This window comes from Garra rufa, chromosome 4, assembly GCF_049309525.1.
Source record: "Garra rufa chromosome 4, GarRuf1.0, whole genome shotgun sequence".
Classification (NCBI taxonomy): domain Eukaryota; kingdom Metazoa; phylum Chordata; class Actinopteri; order Cypriniformes; family Cyprinidae; genus Garra; species Garra rufa.
Genome location: NC_133364.1, coordinates 30,643,929 through 30,670,642, shown reverse-complemented (window position 1 = coordinate 30,670,642; position 26,714 = coordinate 30,643,929). Strand labels below are relative to the sequence as shown.

Genomic DNA, 26,714 nt, shown 5'->3' with positions numbered 1-26,714 from the left:
CAGATATTTTAACTGCAAATAACATATTATATTAAGACTGAATGCAGTGTCAAACATCGCATCAGACTCTGTCAGAGTTGTGCAAATACTGTTTGTGGAATCTTCTCTTGTAAAAATATATTTTTTTTCTTAAAACTTTAGGAATTAATCATTGCAAATATTATGTTTTTGATATATTGTGTGTTTGCCAACAATTGTTTTAAACTTTAACTGCAGCGTACAGCTTTTTATTTCTCAAGTAACATTTTCGGAAATCGTACCTACCCATATTCCAGTATGACGAAGTCAAGTACTGAAGACCTTCAATAGGGTTAAGACACTGTGGTGGCCATGCAGTTTATACAAAAAAACTGATTTCTCATGCCCACTGACCCACTATTTTACAATTTGGGTCCAATGAATCTTGGCATTGTCATCTGGGACATGTAGCCTACATGGGTATGTCTTCTAACATTGTTGTTTAAGAAATTAGAAGACACACTGCATCAGTTAGGGTTAAAAGAATTGTTGCAAAACGAATAACATTCCAGAAAACAAATGAATGACCCAATTCTAGACTGTTCAGTACCTGCTTATTTACAGTGCCTTGCAAAAGTATTCATACCCCTTCATTTTTTTCACGTTTTGCTGCAGCATTATGTTAAACTGCTTTAAATTAGTTTTTCCCCACATCAATTTACACTCCTTACACCATAATAATGACAAATCAAAAACCAGAGTTGCAAATTTTACAAATTTATTAAAAATAAAACACTGAAATAAGTGCATTGCATAAGTATTCATACCCTTAACTCAGTACATAGTTGAAGCACCTTTACAGCCTCAAGTCTTTTTGGGTGTGATGTGACAAGCTTTGCACATCTGCATTTGGCAATTATCTGCCATTCTTTGAATAACCTTTTCACCTCTCAAGCTCTGTCAGCTTGGATGGGGGCTGGCAGACATTTTCTAGAGTCCTAGTTGTTCCAATCGTCTTCCATTATGGATAATGGAGGCTACATGCTTCTGTGAACCTCCAATGCAGCAGATTTTTTTTTCTGAACTCTTCCCTAGATCATTGCCTTAACACAAGTCTGTCACTGAGCTCTACAGGCAGGTATCTTGACCTCAGGACTTGGTTTTTGCTCTGATATGCATTTTCAGCTGTTAGACCTTTTCTGAGAGGTGTGTGCCTTTCTAAATCATACTCATTCAAATGAATTTGCCACAGTTTAACTCCACTCGAAGTGTAGTAACATCTAGAAGCAATATGAATGCTCCTGAGCTAAATTTCGAGTGTACCAGAAAAGAGTATGAATACTTATGCAACAGGATCTTTTCAGTTTATGATTTTTAATAAATTTGCACAAATGATAAAAACCTATTTTTTTTTTTTTGCTTTGCCATTATGGAGTAGGGAGTGTAGATTGATGTGGAAAAAAAGTAATTTAAAGTAGTTTAACATAAGGCAGCAACAAAACAAAATGTGAAAAAAATGAAGGGGTATGAATAACTTCGCAAGGCACTGTAAATCCAGACAGCAACTTTTTTCTTTTTTTGGCAGAAAGTGCATGTAGGGAGATGTTTATTTTTTAGTTGTACATATCTGCAACCAAACTTACTTTTTAAGCAGGCAAATGAAGACATAATCTGTAGCCTATTTGTATTTGCAGAGATTGTAAAATAGATATTTAAAAATGACACAGCACCGCTTACAATTTGTATGATTTTTTTAATTCCCACTTTAAGTCATGGCGACACATTTATTTTGTTTAGTACGAGGCTATAATATTCAGCGCTTTTCATTAATGGTTGCTAACTGAGGATAATTCTAACTTTAAATTATTTTAGAAAAACCTAAATCTATTCTAAATAAACAAAAGTGGGCTCCAAACCTATATTCCTACAGAACATATCTACAACATCAAAGTATGAAATTTACACATTTATAAAGCAAGAAAATGTTGCAGCTGTTCTTCAAATGACTTTGTTGTAATGAAACAACCGCAGCTCACACAAGTTCGACGGCATCAGCTTGGCAGGGCACAAAGTTGAAACACGTTAGTTAAAGAGATAGTTCACCCCAAATCAAAAATGCTGTAGTTATTTACTCACTCTTATGTCTTGTGCAAGTATGCTTAAGTCCTATGACAGCTTTGAGTTGGAAACACACAAAAAATTAAGCTGTTTTCAGTGGTAATTATCCCTTTCAGAAAGCTGATAAAAACTTAAGGGGATGAGTATCATTGAATAAAAAAATAATAAATAAACAACACAAGCTGTATGGAGTATTTTTCTAGAGCTTGAAAAGAACTGTCAAGAATAGATGTAAAGTTTCTTCATTTGTGTTCAACAGGAAAAAAACAGCATATAAGTTTGGACATGGACACTGGACATGAGGGTGAGTAAATAATGTAATTCTTAAGAATTTATGAAAATAATTAATTTTTGAGTGAACTATTGCTTTAAAGGAACACTGCACTTTTTTTGGAAATAGGCTCATTCTCCAACTCCCCCCCGAGTTAATAAGTTGAGTTTTACCGTTTTCAAATCCATTCAGCCGTTTTCCTGTTCTTATACCTTTAGCATAGCTTAGCATAGATCATTGAATCCTATTAGACCAATAACATCGCGTTCAAAAATGACCAACCAGTTTCGACATTTTTCCTGTTTAAAACTTGACTTTTCTGTAGTTATATCGTGTACTAATACCGGCGGAAAATGTAAAACTGCGATTTTCTAGGCCGATAAGAGAGTCGAGTTTTAAATAGGACAAATATGGAAACTCGTTGGTCATTTTTGAACGCGATGCTATTGGTCTAATAGGATTCAAAGATCTATGCTAAGCTATGCTAAAAGTGATATCGCCAGAACTGGAGAACGGCTGAATGGATTTCAAAACGGTAAAACTCAACTTATTAACTCGGGGGGAGTTGGAGAATGAGCCTATTTCCAAAGGAAGTGGAGTGTTCCTGTAAAGAGCTTACTCCACACAAGGCACTCAGAATGACAAAATGATTCAAGTCAAACACTGTGGCTCTTCATGTGCCTGTTTAAGTGTGTACGACACGTGTAAGCCTTTGGGCATAGAGGACACGGGAAAGGCCTCTTCCCAATATGAGTGTACATGTGCTTGCTCAAGTCATAACGCCGGATGAAACGTTTCCCACACTGCAAGCAGCAGTGTGGACGCTCCCCGGTGTGAAAGCACATGTGCGCTGTCAGGTGACTTGAAACCACAAATTTCTTGCCACAGATTTTACATTGATAGGGCTTCTCTCCTGTGTGAGAGCGCAGATGCACCTGCAGGCATCCGGCTGAGACGAAACCCTTTCCGCACTGATGGCAAACGTATGGCTTCTCCCCGGTGTGAATTCTGATGTGGATCTTCAAATTCCCAGACAGTGAAAACTGCTTCTCGCAGTACGGACAGACGTGTGGCCGCTCACCAGAATGACACCTCATGTGGGATTTTAATTGGATTTTGCTGTAAAAGCGCTTTCCACATTGTGAACAAAGGAGAGGTTTCTCCCCCGTGTGGTTTGAGAGGTGGGCAAGCAGGCTGCTGTTTGCCGAAAAGCACTTCCCACACTGGTCACATATATATGGCCGAAACTCTGCATGGGTCTTCAGATGACTTCTTAATTCGCTGTCGACGTTAAATGTCAAATCACAAAAACGACACTTTCCTGGCTGCCGTTCTGGTTTAGACGGGCGGACATCTTTAACTTTGTGAATCTTCTGGTGGATTAAACTGGCTCGGTACGACCCAAAAGTCTCGTTGCATTGTTTACAGGTGTAGTTCCTTTTAACAGTGGGAGTTCGGTGAGCTCGCCGGTGACTGACTAATCGTGACAGACTTGTGAACAGCCGTCCACATTCAGGGCACTTATGTGTGGTTTTCTCTTTGTGCACTCGGTTGTGCCTGTACAGGTTCCTGAGGGATCTAAAATGAGCCGTGCATTTGATGCACTTAAAAACTCTTGAATTGCAGTTGGTGCTCTTGTGCGACACCAGCTGCGCTGAATCGTCAAAAACCTGCCCACACTGAGCACACTCATGTGTCCCCGCCTGGGTGTGAATTTCCTGGTGCTTGACAAGATCAGAGCGATAGATAAAGTATTTTGTACACTGCTGACATTTATGTACAGTCCTGCCTGCGTAGTGGAAGCCTTTAGAGGGTGTGTTTGGGAAGGTGTCAAGAGTGGGCCGTTGGAGAGGCACAGCTGTCTGAAAAATTAAATCACCTAAAGGAAAACATGACAAACAGAGATGTTTTCTTTTGCAGATGATGAAAAGTTATAATCACAATCTTGACAGACATTCAGAGAGGCTGTACCTCTATGCGCATCGTCGGTGGATGACAGCACACTTGGCTCTTCTGAGTTGCTTCTACAAAAAGAATAATGAGGATCTTTTACCACAAAACTTAATTTTGGTACACAACAACAAATTCTGAAATTATGTGCTCATGCTACCCTCCAAAGGCAAAGAGCAGTAACTACGCCAACACTGAAACTGAGAAAATGCCTTTAAAGGTGGTAGAATGGAGAACTGTGTTTACCTTGGCATGGTTAAATCATAACAGTTCAGTACATGGACATGACATACCATGAGTCTCAAACACCATTGTTTCCTCCTTCTTATATAAATCTAGTATTTGCAAAAGACCACTGAAAAATAGGTCAATTCCAACATAACACCGACTGTTACGCAATAGTCCCGGGATCGTTAATAGTTACGCCCCCAACATTTGCATCGTCATTGTAACGTCAGTACATCAGTAAAACAAGGAAAGCCACTGAAGGGACACGGTTAGCTTAATGCTAGCGCTAGCCTGTTACATTGCAGTACAAAAGATATCACTTACCACATAAACAGAGAGATGCCTGCGCTAATGATGGCGAATTATTTTTCAGATCTTGAGAATCACTGACAAGCAGCTGAACTTGTTTGGTAAGTAAGCACTCCCTCTGCATTATAACTTTACACGGAGCACATACGATCACAGTAATATTAAAATTGGCTAGAGCTCCTAATTAAATATATATTTTTATCCATGTGCCAGCTATAGAGATGAGCAGCTCTGTGAAACAGCCAATCAGAGCAGAGCTCATTAATATTCATGAAGCTTCCAAATAAGGCTATAACAGAGCATTTCATTCTAGGGACAAATTCTAGGGTTGTAAATGGACCTGTAAAACAGGTTCTGGAGATGTTTCGCCCTTTCCTATGCCATATACCTTCTATGTAGATATCAGAGAACAATTTAAAATATTCTCTCAATGCATTCGATGGCACCTTTAAAATTTTTACACCAGCTAGTCAAACATGTTAACACAAAACTGAACCACGAGACTTTGCGACAAGACAAAACAGTTGTCACAAAGTCTATTTAAATTTTGACCAAATGTGTAGTTACTGCACTTTGCCTTTGGAGGACAGCATAGACCTCCCCCAAAAAAGAAACTTTTAAATTATATGCATACCAATTTGTACTCATATCAGACATTTTGACAACAGTCTGACAGCAATTTTTATTGCTGAATCTTGTAAAGTTCTTGCTCAAAATACACTCATAAACTTCTCATAAGTTCCATATAAGAAAATTACGGCTTTTAAAAGCACCAAAACTCAAAATGACTTAATTTGATAATGACCATCCACTTAAGACCCAAATGATTTTCATTGTTTCCTTTAAGCTAAATACATTACAAAATAAACAAAAACAAACCAATAACTGAGCAGTTGGTTGATATACAACTAGCTGACCATCTGACCAACACCTAGTAATATAGTAACCTACCGTTGTAATTCATCGACATTAGAGTTTGTTTCCTTTTCTCCATCACTGTCTCTAGAGGACTCTGAGGACTCACTGCTGAAGCTGGATCCCCCATCCTGGACATTTGGACCAACCGTCACAGTCTCCTTGTCTTCACAATGTTGTTGGTTTGGCAGATTTTCAGAATCAATAGGCAGTAACTTGCTATCATTGTTGTGCTGGTTTATAATGACCGAGTCACCAACAGGAGCCAATGACAACGATGACGCTATTCGATCCTCCACTATTGATGGAAGAACTTCAAAATAAAAATGACAAAAAAAAAAATTAGCCATTGACCAACTACAACTGTTTTTTTTTACATTAACAGCCATAGGTCCTATTCTTCAACCTAGGCTTACATGGTTAAACAGTTAAATGTTGGTGTAACTTAACATAAATCCAACGTTTTCCATTTTTACCAAGCAACGTTATCCAGATATTTTAAAGTAGCTTCATGTAAAGTTCTCAAATCTGCATGTTGGGTGAAGTATGTCTTTTATATAGTATGGTTAGTGCCCAGCTACCCTGTAAAATATCTGATTAACCAAGTAAGCAAAGTTTGATAAAAGGGACGCTGAAGCATATGGAATGATAGTGACATCCAAGACTAAATTTTACCATTTTTATCCAAAGTCCCACAAACATCCGTCTGCAGCAAAGATAGCAAATTATGTGATTTACAAACCGAGTCCACACATGTATCTAGCTCCCCAGGGTGACAGTTGAGCAACAAAGAGAGCTGGAAATAAAGAAAAGTTTTCATTTATAAAAATAATAATTTAATGCTGAGCAATTAGTAGCTGATAAGAATGTATCATTAGACCTGTTTGAAGTTTGGTACAGGCAGAAGTTGCTCCAATCTGGAGAGAAAAAATCCAACAAGGACTTGCAGTGCTTTGTCAAAGTCAGGACCATACTCGACTGGAAATACTTCCTGAAATACGAAAGCTCTCTTTCATCTTAAGTTTTCATGCAAACCCATATAAAAACAGCCATTACTTTTTATGCAACTTTCACAGCAGCTCTCAAACCATATATAGCATTTCTTGTCCAGGCATCAAAAATTTGGCACGTTCTCAAGTGTCTGACATGAAAACGGCAGACTTCACTTCTAAGTGCAAGAGAACTCAAATAAACCCTATTCATACTGGGAATGAACATGCAGGTCATTGGTTTGATTCCCATTTTATCCCTGATAAAACACAAAAATACTTTATGGATTTAATCTTGCTTTTTTCAGTACTGCTGACCATGGATTTTCATTTACTCGCCCCCTTGTCATCCAAGATCATGTCTTTCTTTCTTCAGTTGTAAATTATGTTTTTTGAGGAAAACATTTCAGGATTTACCTCAATATAGCGGTCTTCTCTGGTGCCTGTGAGTTTGAACTTCCAAGCAGCTTCAAAGGGCTCTAAACGATCCAAGCCCAAAAGGTGGGTCTTACCCAGCGAAACTATCGAATATTTTCATCTTATCTTCACCTGCAACTTAAAAATTGTCCTGTATCTCTGCAGAAGTACCGACCCAGTGTTTACAAAGTGAACATACAAAGAAGATCAAACGGCCTTTACAAAAAAAAAAAAAAAAAGGTAAAACAGCGATGTAGGCTGATTTTGAATTCGGAAGAGAAAATGTGATGGGAGTTTTTCGACATACCCTAACTATCTTGAACCAGAATACAGAGTACACACAGAGATAGACAAGACAAGCATTTGAGGCTGAAAAGTAGATAAATTGTTTCACTAGACAGGACCTTTTATCCTCAGCTAGGATCTTTTAGAGCCCTTTGAAGCAACTTTTAAACTGCACTGTGGAAGAATAAAAACCATAGAAGTCCACTATATGGAGGGCAATCCTAAAATGTTTCCTAAAACATAATTTCTTTAAGACTGAAGAAGTAAAGACATCTTGGATGACAAGAGAGTGAGAAGATTATCTGTCAATTTGTGTTCTGGAAGTGAACTTCTGTTCTGACAGCAAACATACGTACGCTTTTTCTTCTGGAAGATTTCATACTGCTAATTTTTTCTGCAACACATCTCTCATTTTTTCAAATGGATCTTAAAGGCACTGACCTGAAAGAAATATTCTCTTTTCATGGAATCCTCTAGCAAGCTCAATACAAGTTGAAGTACGCTGTCTTGTAAACTCTCCATGTCTGTGTCACTCACCTGTGGACAGGTAAATTAAATAATATTAATGCCTATATATATATATATATATATATATAAGCTAATGGGATGTACATCTGCATCTACTTGTTGTATGACACAACAAAAAAATACCATATTTATTCATAATAGACATACATAATCAGACAATATTAATCAGAATCATCTTGTGAAGGTAAATGAAGTTACAAAGAGCAAAAAGCTTCAGCTGGCTTTTATTAAAATCAATTTTATTTGGACTAATATATATATATATATATATATATATATATATATATATATATATATATAGAGAGAGAGAGAGAGAGAGAGAGAGAGAGAGAGAGAGAGAGAGAGAGACAAACAAACAGATGTGTAACAGATAAAACAAATATACAGGCTTCACATACCTTTAATAAATCAGCAGTCTGAATTTGGTGAATGTGTGATTTGACAGTATGAAGGTCTGCTGGGAGCTCACCTCGGCACATCTCAAGAATCATCTAAAAGATAAAACATAGGGAACATAACAAAACATACAACAATTGATCCAAAATGGAGAGTATCTAATAAGTTTCTAATAAATCTCCAAGTGTTCTTTGCAATATATGAACTCTGGCCTAGGAAGACATGATTTGTATGCAACAATGAACTGACTATGAAAAATGTATACAAATGACTATAACTGACATTTGACTTTTTGAAAATTAAAAACTTAATGCAAAATGTCATCAAAAAAAGATTAAAAATTGTTTCTGTAAGTTGTTGTGAAAAGATGAAGTTCATTTCAAAGGCTGTGCAACTCTTGAGGATGCATACATTCTCATAGCTGTCTCATTTCAGAAAAGCAACAAAACATAAAATAGGAGTGGGTCGACTGCCACATTTTACCGCTGTTACTGTGTCAGTAGAATAGACCTCAGTGAAAACAGTAACAAATACAGGACATTAACGCATCTTACCTTTGCCCGGAGCCCTACTATCAAAGTGGCCCTCTGCCTCCTGCTTAAGAGTTCTGGCACAAGGTTTGTCATCACAGAAACAAATTCTTCCAGTTTTCCAAACTGCTCCACATTCTGATCCTTGACAACTTGCCACATGAAGGCAGACGTGAGGCGCAAAGGAGAAACTAGCAGGCGAAGTGAGGAGAGAGGAGGGACAGACTCTACAAAGACAAACACTTCTTTACATGCATGTCTAAACATTGCTATGCATTCATATAGAGTGCCATTCAAAAGTCTGAATCCACATTTAAAAATTCAAATTTAAACATGTTTTAAGAGTGAAAAAAATGTTAATACTGAAATCAATAAACATATAACTGTATTGTATAGAAATTAATATATATATAAGTGTTTTGCAACACAGACACACATGTGTATTAATGTATATGCAAAATAATGCAACAAAAGCGCAAATAAAAAAAAAATTGTAATTGTAATAACGTTACATGCAGTTAAATAATCTATAAACCTCATCCAGCAGGAGGTTCTAGCTGTGTACATCAGGGCTATGTTACTCCACATCAACAGCTCAGTCATAAGAAACATTGTAGGTGTGAGCATACGACAAATAATACAAATGACTATAAGGTAGATGACTATACACACCCATTGCTTCTTTCTTTAAATATATTTGGAGCGACAAACAGTCTTGTTTCCAACTTCGTCCGTTGACTCGTTCCGTTACACACTGCGCATGCGTCTGAAGTGGGCTGCGCAGAACGGCAAAAGGTGAACTTTTAAAGAGGGGCGGGGCTCATCGACTTAGGTTTTGTCTCTACTTGGTCAAAAACGATGATTGTAAATAATAATTCTCCAGCTTAATCGTCACTTTGCATTTATTTTTAAAACAGGTAATCAGTGTCATTATTCGGGTTGAAATTATTGTTCAGACCACAGCAGAGGCAGCGCAAAGACGGTTACATGTGATATATGTTACTTTTCTCAACAAAGTCAAGGTGGACCAATCACAGTTATTTGTGATTACTGGATTAAAAAAAATAGTATACAGATAAATGTACCAAGTATACGTGTGATTGCCAGGTGGCAGTCTGTGCATTAATCCTATTCAAATATATATATATATTTGTTTTAGTGTACAAACATCCCTATTTATACGTACAAAAACCTATTGAGATTTGAACAGGACGCAATGGACAGTCCGCCTTCATAGGCCATCAGGCACCCCCTAGAGGAAAAATATTGTATAGGCTAGCCGCCCAGTGAACCATGCGTTCTGCATGTGTCTTTAAGCCTCCCTCATATCTTCTTTCTAAAGTGGTGTACTGCACACAAAGAGAGTGTACTGCCATCTACCGTTCATTATACGTTTATCGATACTATAATTCTCTAACATGATCCACCAGACATCAAAAAGAAATTGAACAAATGACAGAAATATTATTACAATCTCTTACATTGAAAGAAATCCTACAATGTCCTATTATTTTATCAGTAACTATGGAGGTTAATTAGGCCTACTGTTAATTTCCTAACATCCTACTTCACTTTCTGCAAAAACATGTGTTACCACCAGGACGTATTTAACTGACAACGACAAACAACATATACAGGCAAACAACTCATATGTTAAAGGTTTTGAGAAGTTTGAACAAACAAGATATACAGGTATAACAGAGAACATATATAATATAATTAGAATATCTTCAAAAAGTTGATTTATTTCACTAATTCCATTCAAGAAGTGAAACTTGTATAATGTATACATTCATTCCACACAGACTGATCTATTTCAAGCGTTTATTTCTTTTAATTTTGACGATTATAACTGACAACTAATGAAAACCCCAATTCAGTATCTCAGAAAATTAGAATATTACTTAAGACCAATACAAAAAAAGGATTTTTAGAAATCTTGGCCAACTGAAAAGTATAAACATGAAAAGTATGAGCATGTACAGCACTCAATACTTAGTTGGGGCTCCTTTTGCCTGAATTACTGCAGCAATGTGGCGTGGCATGGAGTCGATCAGTCTGTGGCACTGTTCAGGTGTTATGAGAGCCCAGGTTGCTCTGATAGTGGCCTTCAGCTCTTCTGCATTGTTGGGTCTGGCATATCACATCTTCCTCTTCACAATACCCCATAGATTTTCTATGGGGTTAAGGTCAGGCGAGTTTGCTGGCCAATTAAGAACAGGGATACCATGGTCCTTAAACCAGGTACTGGTAGCTTTGGCACTGTGTGCAGGTGCCAAGTCCTGTTGGAAAATTAAATCTGCATCTTCATAAAGTTGGTCAGCAGCAGGAAGCATGAAGTGCTCTAAAACGTCCTGGTATACAGCTGCGTTGACCTTGGACCTCAGAAAACACAGTGGACCCACACCAGCAGATGACATGGCACCTCAAACCATCACTGACTGTGGAAACTTTACACTGGACCTCAAGCAACGTGGATTCTGTGCCTCTCCTCTCTTCCTCCAGACTCTGGGACCCTGATTTCCAAAGGAAATGAAAAATTTACTTTCATCAGAGAACATAACTTTGGACCACTCAGCAGCAGTCCAGTCCTTTTTGTCTTTAGCCCAGGCGAGACATTTCTGACGCTGTCTGTTGTTCAAGAGTGGTTTGACACAAGGAGTGCGACAGCTGAAACCCATGTCTTGCATACGTCTGTGCGTAGTGGTTCTTGAAGCACTGACTCCAGCTGCAGTCCACTCTTTGTGAATCTCCCCCACATTTTTGAATGGGTTTTGTTTCACAATTCTCTCCAGGGTGCGGTTATCCCTATTGCTTGTACACTTTTTTCTACCACATCTTTTCCTTCCCTTCGCCTCTCTATTATTGTGCTTGGACACAGAGCTCTGTGAACAGCCAGCCTCTTTTGCAATGACCTTTTGTGTCTTGCTCTCCTTGTGCAAGGTGTCAATGGTCGTCTTTTGGACAACTGTCAAATCAGCAGTCTTCCCCATGATTGTGTAGCCTACAGAACTAGACTGAGAGACCATTTAAAGGCCTTTGCAGGTGTTTTTGTGTTAATTAGCTGATTAGACTGTGGCACCAGGTGTCTTCAATACTGAACCTTTTCACAATATTCTAATTTTCTGAGATGCTGAATTGGGTTTTCATTAGTTGTCAGTTATAATCATCAAAATGAAAAGAAATAAACACTTGGAATATATCAGTCTGTGTGGAATGAATGTATACATTAGACAAGTTTCACTTCTTGAATGGAATTAGTGAAATAAATCAACTTTTTCAAAATATTCTAATTATATGACCAGCACCTGTAGGTATGTCAGCCACAATGGGCTACTGCTACATCCAAATGAATAAGTATGTATCTGAAAGTGTTTCTAGAAATGCTCTCTGCCCACACTAACATTATTTGGCATTTTTCAAAGCTTGCTCATCCATATGAAAACACTTACATCAGTGTTTGTGCTGCTCTTGTGTAAAACATCAAACATTCAATGAGATGATACAGAGAGACCAGGCACAATGAAGTTCTCAGGCTATTCTCTGGCACAATCAATTTATTATCTCACTACTCACTGGAATATTCTGTCATCTTCAGGAATGTAAGGTCATAAGATCGGTACAATCACACTTGCAATCAAAATTATTCAACCCCCTTGACCTGCAAGGCATTTTTGCTGGTAAGAACAAAATGTAATGAAAACAATTCAACAAAGGCAGTAAACTATTCATACAATTTTGAGTGATTTTGAGAGCGTAAGGTAAAACGCAATCATGGCCCATTCCTCACCAGAAAAAGCTTCTAGATCACTGATAATGATAATTGATTTTCATGTTGCCACTGCTTTCACCTAATATTTCAAAGAGATTTAAATCTGAAGACTGAACAAGCATTCTGCTCATAAGCTTTGCCTTTTTTGGACCAGACATTTTGCTGATTTGTGGGTCCAAAACATTCCAGTTAGACCACATCACTTCATAAAACATTTCTCTGTAACTTTTAAGGTTTATTTAAAATTAATTTTAGTACATTCAAGCCAGCCTTGTATGTTGTCTTGGCAAAGAGTGGCATTTGGTGAGGTGTTACATTAAAGGAGTTCACTTTCAGAACTAAAATTTACAGAGAATGTACTCCCCCTTGTATTATCATCTTGGAATACAAGGGGGAGTACATTATCTTTAAATTTTTGTTCTGAAAGAGAGATCATGTCTTTCTTTCTTCAGTCATAAAGAAATTATGTTTTTTTTTGAGGAAAACATTTCAGGATTTCCCTCCAAATAATGGACTTCTATGGTGCCCCGAACTGCAAAATGCAGTTTAAATGCAGCTTCAAAGGGCTCTAAATGATCCCAGCCGAGGAAGGTCCTATCTAGCGAAACAATCAGTTATTTTCTAAAAGCATTTACAATTTATATACTTTGTAATGTCTAAACAGAGTACACACAGAGCTAGACAAGACGAGCATTTGAGGTTAAAAAGTATATAAAATGTAATTTATTTTAGAAAATAACCGTTTTGGAAGTTCAAACTTGGGGGCACCATAGAAGTCCATTATATGGAGAGAAATCCTGAAATGTTTTCCTCAAAAAACATAATTTCCTTACAACTGAAGAAAGGAAGACATGAACATCTTGGATGACAAGGGGGTGAGTACATTATCTGTAAATTTTTGTTCTGAAAGTGAACTACTCCTTTAAGGTCATGCTTGCTTAGTCTTCTTCTTTTACTACTCTGCATTGAAATTGTTGTTTCCTCCTTTCATTAGGTAATTTTTAAGTCTATGGCAGTATTTTTATATATTTTTTTTAATTCTTGATGATATTGTGCTTTTTCTTTCAATGTCCTCAAAGGTTTTCTGGTATAACACACTTATGCATAAGGATGCCAGCTGTTTCTCTAGGTAACTTTAGTGTCTACTTGTAGCCACAAATTGTCTAATTTTAAATAAAACAATTCTATCCTACATTTGTTGCTTGGCAAGTGCTATTTTTCAACACCATTTTTGGTGGGACAAAATTTAAATACCTAAAAAACTAAATTCAAAATCAGAAAATGGCTCATAATTATCATTTTAAGAAACAAAACATTAAACAGAAATGGACAGTTGAATGGCTGAAGAACCTGGCATGCTTTGTAGCATCAGGAAATTTAATTCCACAAAGTACACAAACATTCCAAAGAAATAGACCTGCTTAAATGTGTTGACATCTCTGACACACACAGAACACCAGAACCTACATCTGTAAAAGTGGACTTAATAAGCGGCACTAACACAAACACAAATACACATATTTTGTGTAAAATAGAAAAGACTCTTGTGGTCTGTGACTTGACAGATTTAACAGTATTTTTAGCTTTCTGTACTGTGTTGTAATGCTTAAATATATTGGCCCTTTTAGCCATTAAGCCATAGCCTTACCAAAATCAGCACACATAATGGAATACTTTAAGAGTCAGTATGTGCCACAGGCTGCCTTTCAAGAATAATACAACTTCATTTGAAGGTTGGGAATGTAGGGGGGTTTATTTCACTATTTGTTCTTATATATTAATTATTTTAACATTACACATTTCCCCTTAAAAGTAATTTCAAAATCTCATTATAATGTGTAAAAACAAAGACAATGAGAGTTTACAATGTGCTTGATTAAACTAAAAAAGGGAACGAGATAAACAATAAAATTGCATGAATCAGTGCCTAGGCCAGAATATCCAAGCAAACCCAGGAAGGAACAGTGCTATGAGGACAGATGAAAACAGATTGACTCCATTATTATCCAGGATGGGTTTCCCGCTTATTCTTTTAACATTTGGTGACTCATAACTCACAACCTTCCCAATGGATTCATCGTATCCTAGATGGGAAGATAAAAAAAAGGTCAAACATCTAGAACAATTCAAATAATACTGAAAGAAAATTAAGAACAATGACAAATAAGCCCAATATTATAACTAGAACGTTAGTTCACTGTAAAAAGTTTTCACCAGTTTCAACTTAAAAGTTTAGCAGCTGCCTTAAGATTTTAAGTTGAATCAACTAAAGTAATTTAAACTCACAAGTAATATCAACCCATTTTTATAGTAATAAGTAAAAATGACTTGTAGTTTTAAGCTGATTTAACTTAAAAATTTAAGGCAGCTTCTGAACTTAGGTTTTTAAGTTGAATCTGGCGAAAACTTTTTACAGTGCACACATATATGTTATACTATAAAACAAAACTGTTTCCCTGATTTTCATATTTGCAAATATTTGTCTTCATTACAGTGAATAACACACATAATATAGAGGAGGTGAATCGTTTCTCCAGATGTGGACTTATTTAATAATAGTGATGAATAATTATTATTAAATAAAGTAACATTTAGTTACTAGCATTCTATTTTGCACTATTAACATGATAAACCAGACATCACAGCCAGATTACCTGAATACTGCATGGTTGCACCAAGGAATGAGTCCAGCAGAGATCCAAACAGACCAGCTATTGCTCCATACAAGATGATAGGCCACTGAGGAACTGCTAAATGCAAATCTTTTACCAACAGGAGCTGCGTGAAGTAGTACGCTGTACCCACTACGCCTCCACCCAAAACACTGGCAATTAATCCAACAGGAGTGACTCCGCCATTGGTACCTATAAACGATTGTATATCAGTTAGGACAAACACATCACTCTAGTGCACTGGAAAGGTGACAAAGGACTACTTTTTCCAACCCGTTCTCGATCCCTAGCCGGATGAATGCTTGCGTGTCACTGTACAGAGGCCAAAAAGCTCTCTCTCTCTGGCATCTTAATTGTGACACTGTCAGTAAACCCATTGCTTTCAATCAAAAACATTTGCTGTAAAAACACTGATTAGACACAACATTAAAATGACTAACAGGTAAGCAGGTTTATACTGCCCTCCAAAGGCAAAGCACAGTAACTGCACATTTGGTCAAAATTGAGTTAAGGCTTAAAATGGGCTTTGTGACAACTGTTTTGTCTTGTGGCAAAGTCTCCTGGTTTAATTTTTTTCCTGTTTCAGAGAAACAAGAGTGTCAAAATTGCACTAATACCATATATGGTGTATACTTTAAAGGCATTTTTCTCAGTTTTAGTATTGGCGTAGTAGTTACTGCACTTTGCCTTTGTAGGGCAGTATACCATTATAATGGCACCCACCAAGCGGTGAGATATATTAAACAGCTACTGACATTTATTGAATTGGAAGCAGGTAAAAATGGGCAAGCAAAAAGATAACTCTGACATAAAATAGTGATGGCTAGATGACTAGGTCAGAGAATCTCCAAAAACAAAGTCTTGTGGGGTGTCCCCGGTATGAAGTGGCTAATAACTGCCAAAAGTGGCAAAAGGAAAGATCAACTGGAACAACTTTATGCATGTGGGGACAGAAGGCATCGCAGTTACCTGACAAATGGAGCTGCATAGGCGCAGACTAGTCAGAATTGGACCATGAAGGAATAAAAAAAAAAGGTTGCCTGGCTTGATGACTCATGGTTTCTTATAGATTACCTGTGGAAAAGATGGCAGCAGGATGCACTATGAAAAGAAGGCAGGCCAGTGGAGGCAGTGTAAAATCTTGTGTCCTATGGCTTGCATCTTGCATTAGACTTGACTGACAGACTGGCATTCTGACATGGTTCGTGCTTTAGGAACACTCCACTTTTTTTTTTTTTTTTTTGGAAACATTCTCCAACTGCCCCCGAGTTAATAAGTTGAGTTTTACCGTTTTGAAATCCGTTCAGCCGTTCTCCTGTTCTGGCGATATCACTTTTAGCATAGCTTAGCATAGATCATTGAATCCTATTAGACCAATAGCATTGCGTTAAAAAATGACCAACGAGTTTTGATATTTGTCCTATTTAAAACTTGACTCTTATATTGTGTACTAAGACCGGCGGAAAATGTAAAGCTGCGATTTTCTAGGCCGATAAGATTAGGAACTACACTTTCATTCCGGTGTAATAGTCAAGGAAGTTTGTTGCTGTTAACATGGCCGAAGCAGGTTCAGTAATATCATGCTGCACATGTGCAAATGCTAACCTAGCTAGGAACTAATTTCCAGGCGCTGCGTGAGATTACTGCGCCCATATTACAGCAGCAAACATCCTTGAATTTTACGCCAGAATGGGAGTGAAGTTCCTAATCTTAGCAGCCTAGAAAATCAAAATTTCAAATTCAAATTTGTTCATTACCAAAACAACTTGCTCAAACAAATCTTCACCTTTGGTAGGGGCAAGCATGGCTTGCAAAGACAGCAATGCCTCGGTCGTTTCAATCTCAGCAGTGATTCCGCGCACAAAGATGGCTATTTGGGCAGTATTTGTTATGTCTGTTGTTTCATAGCAGGCCAAAGAGAAAAAGGGGATTTTTTTTTCCCCGATGTCTTGCGCCATATCGGTAATTCGATCTGTATGTAATGGCAAAGTATTTATAATTTAGTTTCTTTTTTATTAAGTTAATTAAAAAAAAAAAAAAAAACGTTTGGAGCATTTTTGTTCGTTAAACGTAAGCTTTTTGTTTCTTAAAGTAAAGACCAAGCGGCAGACAGTGAATTGACCTATACTCTATGTTTCAATTTGCCTTCTCAAATCACGAATTGGCTAAAATAAAATCTATAGATGTGAAATAATATATATAAATAATAATATATATAAATGTGTGCATATCCAATCGTTTGTGCGGAGAGTGGAAGCTAAAACACGTTTTCAGGACATGAAGGCGCAAGCGCTATTAGTTTCATTTTTTTCAGTGGAAACTATTTAACTGTTATTTTTTGTCACACATGATAAATAAATGTAGAAAGATTTAAATTACTACTTAACGAAATAAAACAAATCGAAAACAAAACCTGTTTTATTATGTAGCTAGTCTGTAAAGATGCATTTCTCTCTGTACGTAGACATGTCCAATGACAAGATAGAAAGGGAGGATTGTTAACTTCATCATCAATGACTAAGAAAACAGTAGTTTATAAATAAATAATTAAAATATCTCCTTACTATTTCACAGTCATGGTATTTACTTTTGCCAGTGTTTTGTGGCAAGCTTTAAACACGAAACTCTTCCAGCTGTGCGCTCAATGCTGCTGACAGGACCGTCCGAGCCGCTCTTGATCATGTTCATGGTAGCCTGGTCTCGTGTTTCCAACAGCGCTGCAATTATTTTAAACACCGTTGAATGTCTGAAATATAATTGTAGCCCGCATTTGATCTATGATGGACTGAAATGCAAGGCTATAATACGTCTTAAAAGTGGAACATGGAAATATAATGGATGGATTTTTTTTTTATTATTGTTTCCTAATGGTTAATTGTGAGATTCTGGAAACGAGAACTAAATTTGGCGGATAGGTCGGGTCGGGAAGAAAAATATTCTAAGCGGGCAGCGGGTGAACAAAACCTTAATATATAGCGGGAGCATATGGATGCGGAATAAAACCTTGTGGGAGCGACTAGAAGCGCAGTGCCGCACAGACCTCTATGATGTTTATCCGTGATGACAACAAACGTTGCGTTGCTTTGCGTTTATGCTGACTGTGACTCTGAAACGCAAACCTATTTTACATTATTATATATTATCTATAATATTCTATTTCTATTTTTATTCTATTTTGTCATTTTTTTAGTCACAGGAAAAATAATTGCTTTTCTTTTTTCTGAGAGAGGAAGGGGATTTTTGAATTGACTCGTGGGCCGTATCAAACTGGAGGCCGGACGTTCCCCACCCCTGGTCTAATAGGTCTCAATGATCTATGCTAAGCTATGCTAAAAGTGACATCGTCAGAACAGGAGAACGGCTGAATGGATTTCAAAACGGTAAAAATCAACTTATTAAGTCGAGGGGAGTTGGAGAATGAGCCTATTTCCAAAAAAAGTGGAGTGTTCTTTTAACCTTATCTACACTTTTTTCTTAGATTAAGTATCCGATACCTTGGGAGTGAGATTTATGGGTTGTAAGTATAATTAAATAAATTAAATAGAAATTTAAAGTTTTAAATAAATTAAATAGATTTTATTATACATTTATTTAAACGTAAGATGTCATTTCTGACATTTTTGTTTTGGTTAGCTTAAAAGTAGTTTCAGTGGTGAAAAAAAAAACCCCTCGCTATAATTATAGTCTTTGGTAATTAACAACATCTATGGAATCCATAATGTATTTAATTTAGAATATTCTGTTAACTTCAACCATTTAATTTTTGGACTCTGTACCTGCTGGGACATCTTTCCAGGTAGTGATGAGCTTGGGCTTTCTCTTACTAAGCACAGGACCAACCTCAGAAGCCCAGGTGTCCCCTGTGCTGCATGCCAGTGCTCCTAAAAGCGATAAACACATCCAGGAAGCAGAATATTGCTTCCCAAAATCCACAGGTATTTCTCCAGGACCAGCTTCAATCATATAGAGAAGGGCCAATTCAGTAGGAACTCCACCATTACAGAAAACTTGCAACCAGTTCCTCTGGCCTCCTGTAGACATAAAAGACAAACAAGTGATGTTATCAACAAGCATTCTATACAGCAGCAGCAGTAGCAAAAAAAAAAGACACACACACACACACACACACACACACACACACACACACACACACACACACACACACCCGCGCACGCGCACGCGCACGCGCACACGCACACGCACACGCACACGCACACGCACACGCACACGCACACGCACACGCACACGCACACACACACACACACACACACACACACACACACACACACACACACACACACACACACACACTTTGAGAAAGGCTGAGTTAGAAGCTGCATTGGATAGATACATAAACAAACAAATGAACATTAAAAAACACTCATTCAATACTAACATACTGTTATTAGCACTTAGTTGTGAATTAAAAACAAAACGTTAAATAAAAAATCCAAAATGTGCCTAAACAATAAAAGGGGGAAATTAAAGCCATAGGACCTGCAAAATTAGATTTGCCGAACAACTAATTAACTATTTTTAGGATACCACCAGAACTGAATAACGAGAACCCCTAACCTTATCTGCTCTCTGCCACTTCCACACAAGAAAACATACACATCAAGCAATCATCTAAGCCTCTGCAGCATTCAGAAAGACTGAAGTGAATTACAAGGGCCAAAGAGCGCAGAATAACTCTCTGAACAGCATTCAAATTGTACGGGATTTGTCTGTAGACCTAAGTGGAAAAGCAAGGAAAAGAAGCCAATCACTGGACTGAATGTAACTTGGGCATACTTTATGGTTTTATTTTGACATCATATACCTTTAAATTCAGCAAAAAAATAAATAAAAATAAAAATTTGACAGCAAAAATTTTTGACATACTGGCATTTTTGACAGCGAACCCAAAGATACGGAACCTAAAGGCATAGTGATACGTTCACAACTTCATTGGTTGGGTTGAAATGCATATTATTTCATGATGGAACTCACCGAACACTCCAAACAAAAAGAAAAGGTTTGTTCGACTTAAAGCAGCTGTGTGAAATAATGTGACTTCTTGTCATTACTTCTTGTTTTTGGTTAATTTAGAAGCATTTGGTCCATGTTGCATTCATATATCATTCAAACCGCACCAGAGTTTGTTTGGAAGTGGACCAAGACCCATCTTTTTAGTGGTCTTGGTCCACTTGTTTGGTGCGCACCAAGGTTCTGATGGCAGCATTCACACTTACTTTAATAAACCGCACTAACAGAGCAATCACACCAGAGTTGTTTTAATCGAACTAAACATGACAAGTGTGTACACACCCTAAATATACCATTTTTTAATTATACAGGTACGAAGGTCACTGCGTAAATAATGCTATGAATGAGCTTAAAAAATTCTGATTCAAGTCATTAATTGAAATTGAATTGAATCTCATTGTGAATTGTTCTGAACCGGAAAAAATTGTTGCTGAATTTAATTGAAAACCTATGAATCATGAAAATCAAATCTATTGTCTGTCTACCCAAAGAGTCACAACGATAATTTTGATTAATTTGCCCATACAAGTAAATAACTAGGAAAATAACATAAAATGCTAAAACTATGTGCACTACAAACAAGTGTATTTATGAAAACAAGACAAGCTACAAAAGTATACATTTCTTTGGCTATTCAAAACTAATTCATAAAAATAAGAAATTACTAAATATCAGAACTGTTCAGTAAAGAACTACACATACCTTCTTTATAATCTGTGTCAATTTGTTTTTTGATGTCTCCCTTCCATTTGGTTAGTTTGCTGGATGTGACGAAAAAGGTGAACAAAGCTCCAAAAAAGCTCAGGTTGGCCATAGTAAGAACAAAGCCAACCAGCATTGCTGCAAAGAGATAAATTATTTGTTAATTTGGAAATTCATAACCATCAGTACAAACCATCCACAGCAACTTGCTATTCTTAATGTTATTATATCTATCTATACACAGTGAGGGAAATATAAGTTGATCCCCTGCTGATTTGTATGTTTGCCCACTGACAAAGTTATTTTATTTTAACAGTGAGAGAAAGAATAACAACAAATCCAGAAAAAAATGCATTCCAAAAATGTACAAATTGATTTGCATTTTAATGAGTGAAATAACTATTTGATCCCCTATTAATCAGCAAGATTTCTGGCTCTCAGAAACTTATTTTAAATGAGTAAAAAAAATTACTGACAATGGGCAAAACCTAGGATAGTGGCAATAATTTAACTGATAAGTATTTAGGATGAAGTTAATTTGTCCTTTAATATGTCATAATGTTTTTTGGAATGACATTTTAGTGGTTGTCTTCTGTAAATGAGGGAAAATGTATATTTATTTTTTTCTCAGAAAAACAAAAATACAATTGGTAATGCATCTTGCTGTTCCTTGCCCAGCATCACAGTTCTGTAGACCAGTGGTTCCCATCCTGGTCCAGGATTACTCCCAACTCTGAACATTTTGTATATCTCTATAAAAAAAACACACCTGATTCAACAAATCAGCTTGTTAGTAAAGACTTCAAGACCTGAAATGGCTGGGTCAGATGAGAGAGACATCCAAAATGTGTACTGTTGAACGTATTCCAGAACCATTTTCCAACCCTGTTCCTGGAGGCATACCATCAGTACACATTTTGGATGTCTTTTTTTATTTGACTCATCCTTTTCAGGTCTTGGATTCTCAAGTTACGAGCTGATAAGTGGAGGAGTGTTTAATTAGGAAAAGCTCAAAAATATGTACTGTTGGTGTGACTCCAAAAACGCAGTTTTAGATTGTTGAGGGTTTTCTTTTTAGTGCTGTTTTCCTACATATTACTTGACATACCAAGGATGTCTGTTTTGGGGGGACATTAAAATGACACCACAAAAGACCATCTTGGACTTAAAATATGTTCCTCACCTCCAATGGCACCACCATGATCAAGATTCTTGTGTTTTAAGGCTCGAGATGTGATGGAAAGAGGGACAAGCACTGAGAACAACCACCGCCATGGTGATACTGGCTGCAGAGTACCTGCAAAATAGCATTTTATATGGAATAAACTGAAAAGTCAGAATCCTCAAAATGTTACATTACGTTAAAATGTTGTTCATTCAATTGACTTTTTCAGTCACATGGGAACCCTGCTATTTACAATACTAATTTTTGCCCTCAGTGCACTTTGTATAAACATGTACTGTAATTATTACTCTTATCTGTTGTCATCATAATTGTCACAATAAACTCAATATTTTCCAACTACAGTTTTCATCTCAATTTTCTTGTTTTAGTAAGTTAATTTAAAGTGGTTAAAAGTGAAAAAGTAAAATCCATAGCATCAGAAAATGAACTCTCACCATAGTATGTGCTGGCAGTCATGGAAAGGACCCAAAACGATAAGGAAATTGCCAGTGTGAAACACAGCACGACCATATACGCCATCATCCTGATGTAATCTTTGATGAATATACCATCCTCAAATTGCATGTTCATTGAGGAATGCAAAGCTATTGAGAAAATCAGACAGAATTGGGTGAAATGTCAACCAAATACTGTTTATATTTCCTTAGTATTTATTGTGTATAAATTGTGTTAAAAAAGTATTCTTTAATCCCACTGTTACCTCACCCATACAAAAATCTACCATCCTAATTTTCTGTACAGCTCCATAGAGTATGTATTGTGGGGCAAAATAATTTAATTTTAAAATGATAGTACAAAAAAAAACAAAAAACATTACATTTATAATATAAGATAACATCCCAATACATTATAATTTATTATGTGCTTACTGTGTTAAATATAACTGTAGTAAGTATAATAAGTCGGACCTACAAAAATTCTGTTGTGCACAAGCTTCTAACATGCTTTACGTCCCCGCATATTAAACTATAACAAACAGCACCTGAAATAATCCTGGCACAAATACTTGTTCCCCACTTGATCCATGTTTCATTACGTTCAGCCACGTTTGTAATAGCAAGACGAGCAGAAAAACAAAACTCAGTGTACTGTGAACTGATTTCCGGTCAGCTCAACTAAACAGCGCAGCAGAGACCTATCAGGATATGAACACTCTGAAAGGCAAAAAGCAGCGCTTTATATTGATTGGTTGAAATCTGTTGCTCCGTGTCGGTTATTGGATCGCAATCTGTCAATCAGGTGGGATCTGCGGGTAATAGCTTCTTCTTTCTTGGCTTTTATAAAGCTTCACAAACATCACTAGTGCCACCTACTGAATGTACTGCAGCCAGACCAAAGAAACTACAGCCATTATTACTGTAAAAATGAGTTTGTTAAACTCCTTTAAAACACATATTTTTTTTTCAAAGGCAACTCTCTGTAATTTGGCAATATACAATACGCAACAACAAATACAGTGCCTTGCGAAATTATTCATACCCCTTCATTTTTTTCACATTTTGTCATGTTGCTGCCTTATGTTAAACTACTTTAAATTACTTTTTTTCCCACATCAATCTACACTCCCTACTCCATAATGGCAAAGCAAAAAATAGGTTTTTAACATATGTGCAAATTTATTAAAAATAAAAAAACTGAAAAGATCCCGTTGCATTCATACCCTTTTCTGGGACACTCGAAATTTAGCTCAGGAGCATTCATATTGCTTCTAGATGTTATACACTTCGAGTGGAGTCAAACTGTGGCAAATTCATTTGAATGAGTATGATTTAGAAAGGCACACCTCTCAGAAAAGGTCTAACCGCTGAAAATGCATATCAGAGCAAAAACCAAGTCCTGTAGAGCTCAGTGACAGACTTGCGTTAAGGCAATGATCTAGGGAAGAGTTCAGAAAAAAATCTGCTGCATTGAAGGTTCACAGAAGCATTATCCATAATGGAAGACGAGTTAAGGGTATGAATACTTATGCAATGTACTTATTTCAGTGTTTTATTTTTAATAAATTTGTAAAATTTGCAAATCTGGCTTTTGCTTTGTCGTTATTATGGTGTATGGAGTGTAAATTGATGTGGGGAAAAACTAATTTAAAGCAGTTTAACATAATGCTGCAACAAAACAAATTGTGACAAAAATGAAGGGGTATGAATACTTTTACAAGGCACTGTATACATGTCACTGGAAAATTCTGTCATTTGTCAATTTCCACCACATCGTCATCACAGCTCATATTGTGCACATACTCTTCTTTTCCTGAAACACTCGATCACCTATTATTTTATTATGAGGTTACTTCTTAATTCTGGGTTGATATTCATAGCTGGTTATCAATAAAAAATTGTCATGCAAGATATCTTCTTTTTTTAGGTGTGATCTAAATTCTGTTTGTTTTTTTTCAGATGTTGTCAACTTTGTTTTATTGTTGGGTAAATATCATATTCATATATGTAAATGGCAAAAATGTAAGCCCTCCTTTAATGTATTTCTTTGTAATGTTTCAGAGTTTTAAGTATTTGAAAAATCTAAATAGAAAGTCTGAAACTCTTTGCCTCTCTATCTCCAAATATGTATCATTGGTATATACTTTATTTGATATTTTTCTGTTGATTCTTGCTCTTTGTGTTTTATTTTTCTTTTCCCTTATTCTTGCTATATTGTTGTAAGTATAATATTTTTGTTGATTATTTAGAGTATTAATGCTGGTTCCCTGTCCTATGTACATTTTCGCAATTAAAAAAAATATATATTGTGCACAAACAATATACAGTCATGTGAAAAAGTTAGGACACCCTATTGAATTTCATGATTTTCTGTATCAGGACATAATAAAAAATTATCTGGTCCTTAGCAGGTCTTAAAATTTGGAAAATAAATCGTCAGATAAACGTCATCACATGACATGTCACACAGTGTCATTATTTATTTAAGAAATATACAGCCAAGAGGAAAAGGCTATGTGTGACAAAGTTAGGACACCCTATGAGTCAGTTGCCTATAGATCCACTTTTAGCAGCAATAACTTGAAGCATTCATTTTCTGTGTGACTTTATCAGTCTCTCACATTGTTCTGGAGAAATTTTGGACCACTCTTCTTTTCAATGTTGCTCCAGTTTATTGAGGTTTGTGGGCATTTGCTTATGCACAGCTCTCACCACAGCATTTGAGTCAGGATGAACTCTTTGACTGGGCTTTTGCAACACCTTGATTCTTTTCTTTTCAGCCATTCTGTTGTAGATTTTCTGGTGTGCGTGGGATCATTGTCCTGTTGCATGACGCAATTTTGACCCAACTTTTGCTGTCAGACAGATGCTCTCACATTTGACTCGAGAATTCTTTGATATACAGAGGTGTTCATGGCCGACTCAATGACTGTTGAGGTGCCCAGGTCCTGTAGCTACAAAACAAGCCCAAAATGATCAGCCCTCCTCCAGCATGCTTGTCTTTTGGTATGAGGTGTTTGTGCTGATATGCTCTTTAGGTTTTCACCAAACTCTGCACTGTGCATTATGGCCAAACATCTCCACTTCGGTCTCGTCTGTTCAAAGGACATTATTCTAGAAGACTTGTTTTGTTCAGATGCAACTTTGCAGACCTAAACTGTGCTGCCATGTTTTTTTAGCCTCTTTTAGAAGAGGCTTTCCTTTGCCAAGGCTTCTAAACATGCCATTTTTGTCCCATATTTTTCTAATGGTATTGTCATGAACTTTATCCTTTAACATGTTAACTGAGGCCTGTAGAGTCTGAGGTGTAGTTCTTGGGTTGTGTGCCATTTCTCTGAGCATTACATGGTCTGATCTTATATATATATATATATATATATATATATATATATATATATATATATATATATATATATATATATTTGGAACCTGTGATATTTCTTTCTTTTTAGGATTTGTTGATGAATAAAAAGTTAAAAATGACAGCATTTATTTACGATAGAAATCTTATAATTATTAATTTTGTTTAGTTTTGAAAGAAATTCATATTTTATTTTTCAGCAAGGATGTGTAAAAGTGATAATAAAGACTTACATTGTTAGAAAAGATTTCTATGATCTTATATTATATCTTAATTTTATGGTAACTTCCTTAACTGTTAACTTTATTTTTTTATTTCACTTCTAATGTGTCATAAGTATAGTGACCACACTGGTCTGTTTTAGCAGTTTAGTGCAGAACCACAGTCTAAGTTATTATGGTAGACATGGACACATTTTACAAACTGTTACGATAGAAAATAATTAAACAATCAAAGCATTCACTTACCAATAGAAGAGGAAATGTATGACTTGTGCATCTCAGTGTGATTCTGTGCATGAGAAAGCTTCAAAATGCATGTCAAGAGATAGATCACATGATATTAAAAGGGCTTTCTTTTCTGCAACACATCTGATTGCTGATTTCAACATGCTAGACATCAACTCAGCTGAACAAGGTTGCCAAGTCTACTTTTGAGCTCAT

The 26,714-nt window shown here is 36.5% G+C and overlaps 2 protein-coding genes across 3 annotated transcripts; both read right to left on the bottom strand.

Moving 5' to 3' along the window:
- Nucleotides 1-1,691: 1,691 nt before the first annotated feature.
- On the bottom strand, nt 1,692-9,646 carry LOC141333218 (uncharacterized). Its single transcript, XM_073838178.1, has 9 exons — nt 9,567-9,646; nt 8,919-9,121; nt 8,367-8,459; nt 7,882-7,977; nt 6,630-6,740; nt 6,425-6,545; nt 5,786-6,062; nt 4,319-4,371; nt 1,692-4,226 (listed from the first exon to the last, which is right to left on the bottom strand). Exons 1-9 carry the CDS (start codon nt 9,568-9,570, stop codon nt 3,004-3,006), a joined length of 2,181 nt encoding a protein of 726 aa, XP_073694279.1. The 5' UTR covers nt 9,571-9,646; the 3' UTR covers nt 1,692-3,003.
- Nucleotides 9,647-12,422: 2,776 nt separating this feature from the next.
- On the bottom strand, nt 12,423-26,635 carry tmem19 (transmembrane protein 19). Of its 2 annotated transcripts, none has more exons than XM_073838962.1 (7): nt 26,520-26,635; nt 22,689-22,838; nt 22,252-22,365; nt 21,069-21,206; nt 19,115-19,369; nt 15,321-15,530; nt 12,423-14,750 (listed from the first exon to the last, which is right to left on the bottom strand). In XM_073838962.1, exons 1-7 carry the CDS (start codon nt 26,548-26,550, stop codon nt 14,587-14,589), a joined length of 1,062 nt encoding a protein of 353 aa, XP_073695063.1. In that variant the 5' UTR covers nt 26,551-26,635; the 3' UTR covers nt 12,423-14,586. The 2 variants fall into 2 exon arrangements, with proteins under 2 accessions (XP_073695063.1, XP_073695064.1); XM_073838963.1 differs by lacking the exon at nt 26,520-26,635 and adding an exon at nt 23,237-23,370.
- Between the last annotated feature and the right edge of the window lie 79 nt (nt 26,636-26,714).